Source organism: Amblyomma americanum, chromosome 1, assembly GCF_052857255.1.
Source record: "Amblyomma americanum isolate KBUSLIRL-KWMA chromosome 1, ASM5285725v1, whole genome shotgun sequence".
Classification (NCBI taxonomy): domain Eukaryota; kingdom Metazoa; phylum Arthropoda; class Arachnida; order Ixodida; family Ixodidae; genus Amblyomma; species Amblyomma americanum.
This window is the reverse complement of record NC_135497.1, coordinates 513,132,669-513,138,929: the sequence shown is the minus strand read 5'-3', so window position 1 is coordinate 513,138,929 and position 6,261 is coordinate 513,132,669. Positions and strand designations below refer to the sequence as shown.

Below are 6,261 nucleotides of genomic sequence, written 5' to 3'. Positions count from 1 at the left end.
GAAAATCAAAAAATCATCCCGTACCGGAAGACTCTGCCTGCAAAATCGGCAAGATCCTCCGCTAGTTTTACGTCCATCCTGCTTAGGAAAATGTCGCTCAAGACAGGTGCCACACGGGATCCAATGCAGACGCCGGACCTCTGGACGTACACTTTTTCGCCCCACCCAACGAAGGTTGAGTCAAGGTAAAACGATAGGAGCTCTAGGAAGCTTTCCACTGAAACACCACAATCCGCCACAAACACAGCCTCGTCATTATCCACGGTGATGCAGTCTTTCACATACTTCATAAGCTGATCATGGGGTAAAGAGTAAAATAAATCTTCGACGTCTATGCTGAAGGCGAAATGCCTCTCTCCCTCTACCTGTGACAGAAACTTCAAAGGTACCGTTCTAGACCTGTTTTTCACAGCCAAGACACATAAGCCGGACGTGCCCTTCAGGGCAATTGTTTCAGAGCGGAACACTTGGCAGCATGCTGTTTCTGGGTATCTTCAGCGTCATCTTGGTTTTCTCACGTTGGCCGACCCATTTTTGGTGGAGAACTCTGCAGGTGTTGTGAAGTTTCTGTCACAGGTAGAGGGAGAGAGGCATTTCGCCTTCAGCATAGACGTCGAAGATTTATTTTACTCTTTACCCCATGATCAGCTTATGAAGTATGTGAAGGACTGCATCACCATGGATAATGACGAGGCTGTGTTTATGGCGGATTGTGGTGTTTCAGTGGAAAGCTTCCTAGAGCTCCTATCGTTTTACTTTGACTCAACCTTCGTTGGGTGGGGCGAAAAAGTGTACGTGCAGAGGTCCGGTGTCTGCATTGGATCCCGTGTCGCACCTGTCTTGAGCGACATTTTTCTAAGCAGGATGGACGTAAAACTAGCGGAGGATCTTGCCGATTTTGCAGGGAGAGTCTTCCGGTACGTGGATGATTTTTTGATTTTCTTAAAGGATATCTCCCTCAGGGTTATCCCGGACGTCGTCAAGATATTCAAGGAAAGGGGCGACGGTCTGAAGTTCACATTTAAATTGACACAGTCAGGCTCCATCCAGTTCCTAGACCTGAGGATTGATTGCCACGCGAGTGGTGTGTGCTGGGAGTATCACCCACGAACGGAAAAGCCCCTCCTCAATCACAGTTCTGGTCATTCAAAATTGGTAAAGGCCGGCATTGCTACTTCTTGCCTAAAAGCTTCTCTCTCAAAGTCCTGCTCCCACAAGGTTGGAACAAGCTTCCTGGGACAAACGCGCAGGTTAAAGGAAGCAGGTTTTCCTGATCATACTCTGGGTAGGGTCACTGAAAGGATCTTAGCCAGGTCAGGCAGGTCCCCGGTCATCGCGAAAGAGAACGTTGCGGAAAAACAATTGGTAGGAATCCCCAACGTGCACGGCATTTCACATCGCCTATGAAAAGTGGGGGCGAGGTACGGGGCGAAAGTTGTTTTCACCGCGAAGAACAAACTCGGTAGTGTGTGCAGTGCTGTGCGCAAAAAGATTGAGCATGCTGGTAACCGCGCAGTGAATGATTGCACGATAGCCCACAGAAGGAGGCTCACAGATTGCGACACATGTGTTGTGTATCGCGTTCCACTTTCATGTGGTAAGAATTACATCGGCCAGACTGGTCGATGTATCAATGAGCGTCTAGCGGAACACCGCAGATCTCTAAAAGGTGCTGTGTCCTCCAACCTCGCTTTGCACTGCAGGGATTGTAAAGATTGCTTTCCTCACCTTGACAGGACAAGTATCTTGTTCGGGCACAAAGATAGGGTATGCCGGGAGCTGATAGAAGCTTACTTGATTAAGAAAGAGAGAGAAGCGTGTGCCGCATCACCGTCTGTCAGCCTGCAGGATAAGGAAGTTCCTTTTCTGCGCAGTTTCTTGGGGGCAAGTAGACAGTACGGGGAGTTGGCCTGATGTGATTGAATTTGGTTTTCCTGTTGCTGTGGTGTTCCTTATCACGCAGGTATGAAATGTCATTGATTTCTTTGTACATCGATTGTGGCGGTTCCTTTTGTTGTTTTTGTGTTTTATCACTCCTATAAAGCTTCCTTTCAGTGAATAAAAGTTCAGTTGATAGTCTGCGCTTGTGTTGTGTCTCCTCGTTCACTTTTGTCCTCGTTTTTTTGCGCTGTCAAGTCCGAAAGAGCGAGTGACAGCGATGAGAGGCTGAAAAACGTCTTGGAGTGCTTCCGAGAGCGTGGGGTAAAGTTAAGGTTCGATAAGTGCAAGTTGCGCAGCCCGGCAGTAACTTAACTAGGGCATCGCATCGATCGCGATGGGCTTCATCCGACAGAAAAAAACCTTGACGCTGTCATGCAGGCACCCAGCCCATGCAATGTCGGCGAGCTACGTTCGTTGTTGGGTATGGTTACTTTTTACGCGAGGTTTCTGCCGAACATGTCAACCACACTTGCTCCATTGCATCAACAGCTTGAAAAGAAAGCACGCTGGCAATGGAAACAGCCTCAAGAGCTCGCATTTGGTCGTGCCAAGCAAAACCTTAAAACAGCCAAGGTTCTTGTTCATTTCGACCCTTCGGAGGGACTTAAACTTGAACGTGACGCGCCTCCGTACGGTGTGGGAGCTGTCTTGTTTCACACGACTGGTAACGATCACAGGCCCATCGGGTTCCGCTCGCAAACATTAACGCAGGCGGACCGCAATTATTCACAGCTCGAGCGAGAGACACTGGCACTGGTATTCGGCGTCACGAAATTCCGTGACTACCTTCTAGGCCGGGAATTTACCCTGGTGACTGTCCATCAGCCATTGCTGGGCCTGCTGTGATCAGACAAGCAGACGCCCCCAATGGCCGCCACTCGGATACAACGTTGGGCGCTCCACCTGGCAGCCTACCGGTACCGGCTACAGTACGCACCAGGACGACAGATGCTGAACACTGACGCACTGAGCCGAATTCCGCAGCGATCTCCGGAAGCTGACGACGACGGTGAGCCGCCCGAATATGTGCTGTCGCTGAACCAGCTGAATTATGGCGCTGTGACAACGCGTGAGCTGAAGGCATTAACGTCTTCTGACCCTGTCCTGGTCGAGGTCAAACGGTAGATACTACATGGGTGGCCCAGAAACGCAAACGGAATGACCCGGGCCGTACTGCCGTTTTTTGACCGTAAGCTCGAGCTATCCATAGCACATGAACTGGTGTACTGGGGTAATAGGGTCATAATACCGACCGAAGCTATAGAGCGAGTGCTGAATCTTCTACATGAAACGCACCAGGGTTCACAGGCAATGAAATCTGTCGCACATTCTTTGTTCTGGTGGCCAGGCCTCGACAGAAATATTGAAGAGTTGTCTGCTCAGTGCCATAACTGTGTGCATAATCTGCCGATGCCAGCCGCGGCCGCCTCCGTTAACTGGCCTAAAACAGGCGAAAGGTGGTCCCGTATTTACATTGACTACGCGGGTCCGATCTGCGGAAAAATGATACTCGTAGTAGTCGACGCACATACCAAATGGCTCGAAGCAGTACCTTCGTCGCACGCTTCAACGCAGACTACCATTAACTGTCTTCGTGACATTTTCAGCAGGTTTGGAATACCCCGCACGATCGTTTCTGACAACGGAACCCACTACCAGTCAAGACCGCGTCGTTCTTGGCAAACAACAACATTGTGCACCTACGATGTGTTCCATACCATCCCCAGTCTAATGGTGCGGCGGAAAGGGCAGTGCGAACTATAAAAGATGGCCTTCGAAAAATGTGGGAAGGAAACCTGGAAGAGAACGTAGTACGGTTGCTTTTCAACTACCGGAGGACTCCGCGAAAATCGAGTAAATCCCCAGCAGCGCTGCTTTTGGGCTATCAAACGCGCTCACGCTTGGACACATGCTTTCCTCCAGCACTTCAGCGACCAAAAGAGAACGATGACTGGCTGCCACTACTTGGAAGTGAGGTGTATGCCCTCAATTACGGTGCGGGGAGCAAGTGGACGCCCTGCCATGTGAAGAAGACGTCTGGAGCGAGAATGGTGACCGTGGAAACATCGGACGGAGTCAACCAGCGGCACGTAGACCAGGTCCGACCGCGACCTGAAGCACCAGGGGATAACCCGGCAGTAACTACAAGCAACACACATTGCAGGGAGCCTGACAAAGCAACACAACTACAGCGTCCAGAAACGGTGAGCCCGGATGAAGGCATGACTGCTCGGCGCTACCCAAATGGCACCGGTTCCCCAGATCTTCCGGAACCAGATATTCCGGTGGCCCCGTTGAATACAGGTGTCACCCAACAAACTCTGAGACGCTCAACGAGAGAACGCAAGCCAGTGCAACGCTTTCATTTCTGAGGAGGAAGGAATGTTGCAACTTCATGTGTGTTTTCGAAGTGCGCGTGCGCGCACCTTTTATCGCCTTATCTGGCGATCCGTCAGAGCTTCAGACTATCACCACTAACACGCGCTCCTTCCTATCTTCCTGCCACTAGGCTACTTATAAATACGCCCTACACCTATGAATAAACGTTCATTTTTGGTTCTACTGACTACGCTGCTGCTTCCCTGATCTCGCGTTACCGCGAGCACGCCATGGCTATGCTACACAAAGATATCCCGTACAACCTCACATAAGTTTTTACCCCAGAGACACAAAAAAAGAATTCACGCCTGAAAAATGCCAGTGTGTTCCAAGCGTAGATTCCAATCGCTGGACTCGGAGCACTTCCTGGATCAACTTTTCGCCCTCTTTTTTGGGGCAAGGCTATTCCAAAAGGAGGATCGAGATTGGGCCCCGCTTGTTCCAGTGGGAGATTACGAGCAGTCGCCGTGCCAAAACGGCTCCGTTGAGCAGTCCGGACTGCTCTGCCGAAATCAATGGATCCGACCGGAAGTCCTGGAGGAAGTTGGAGAGAGAGCGCAAGTAGTCACCATAGGGCAAGAGACGCGTGGTATGCTTTTATTTGACAGCGGCGCGCGAGTGCTTCAGGCTTCCTGTGGCTTGAACACAACTACTCCAAAAGCATATTCGGGACAGGTGCTCTCTGCCTGAATCAGGTGCCCGACAGCTCCGGATATGCGTTGGAATTCATCGTCAGCGAGCAACGAAAGTGGTTTTGTACAATCTCCCTGTCAGCACTTAACTGACAGACCTTGCACAACTAGCCGCCGCGGTGGCTGAGTGGTTACGGCGCTCGGCTGCCGGCCCGAAAGACGCGGGTTCGATCCCGGCCGCGGCGGTCGAATTTCGATGGAGGCGAAATTCTAGAGGCCCGTGTACTGTGCGATGTCAGTGCACGTTAAAGAACCCCAGGTGGCCGAAATCTCCGGAGCCCTTCACTACGGCGTCCCTCATAGCCTGAGTCGCTTTGGGACGTTAAACCCCCATAGACCATAGACCAGACCTTGCACAACTGCGTGACTTTTTTCCATCTCGGAGAAGGCAGAAGTGTTCACTCTAGATGTGGCCCTTCCCAAACGGCGAATAACCTGCTGCGCCTCTTAATATTGCGTGCCGTGCGATGCCTGCAGCACGGAAAACCATTTTAAAGTGGGAGCTATAGAGCGGAAAGAGGATTTACAGTATCCAAATCCGCCTGCGAAACTCTCCTAGGTGATTAAGGCACCCGTGTGGTAGCACATTCATAACCCCTCACTGTTCTCATATGTAGCGCTCCCATAATATTGGAAAATATCTGGGACGTCTTTCCGACACAGAATCCATATACGCTATGTCCACCTAGTCGCACGACCGTTTATATCAGCTCGACAGATCACCAAATAGCAATTTTGATAAGTGAGCTTGTGGTTTGATTTGATGATAATGAGGTCGTGAGAGATAGCGACCGAGCTTGGCGGAGAAAGGAAAATAAAAATCCCATATTCCGGAAAGTTGAGAAACCTTTGCCTGCTCTCTCGGGTAAAATTCTGCGAGCGCTGTAGCGCACATGAACATGAAAGAACACTAAATACCTGTTTAGGCCCCGTAGCACATGCTTCGAGAATTAACCGAGCCTCTGGAATGCGCGACGCTCTTTACGGCAGAGCCGGAAATATTCTTTACGTAGAACGCACAATAATAAAGACAAAAACGAATTATGGATTATCGAAGCTGCGGAAGGTGGCATGAAATCATGGCCTGTCAGCGCTTTCAGTTTCATATGAAGATAGTAGCCTTTAGTTGCGAAAATTCTAGAATGCTTCCTTCCAGCCTGCGTAAGGTTATCTAACTTCATGAACAGTCATAAACCTGGTGATGAGGCAACAATGTACGCTAGCCGGAGAGAAAGAAACGGGCAGAATT

The 6,261-nt window shown here is 50.4% G+C and overlaps 1 protein-coding gene across 1 annotated transcript; it reads left to right on the top strand.

Moving 5' to 3' along the window:
- The first annotated feature begins 2,808 nt into the window (after nt 1-2,808).
- LOC144106887 (uncharacterized) lies at nt 2,809-4,313 on the top strand. Its single transcript, XM_077639836.1, has 2 exons — nt 2,809-2,950; nt 3,865-4,313. Exons 1-2 carry the CDS (start codon nt 2,809-2,811, stop codon nt 4,311-4,313), a joined length of 591 nt encoding a protein of 196 aa, XP_077495962.1.
- Nucleotides 4,314-6,261: the final 1,948 nt, after the last annotated feature.

Bases quoted from the DNA above. Each gene is read 5' to 3' on its own strand.
- LOC144106887 (XM_077639836.1), top strand. From the start codon at position 2,809: ATGGCCGCCACTCGGATACAACGTTGGGCGCTCCACCTGGCAGCCTAC. The intron at 2,951-3,864 runs GTGAGCCGCCCG...GCTTTCCTCCAG, and splicing joins TCCGGAAGCTGACGACGACG to CACTTCAGCGACCAAAAGAG.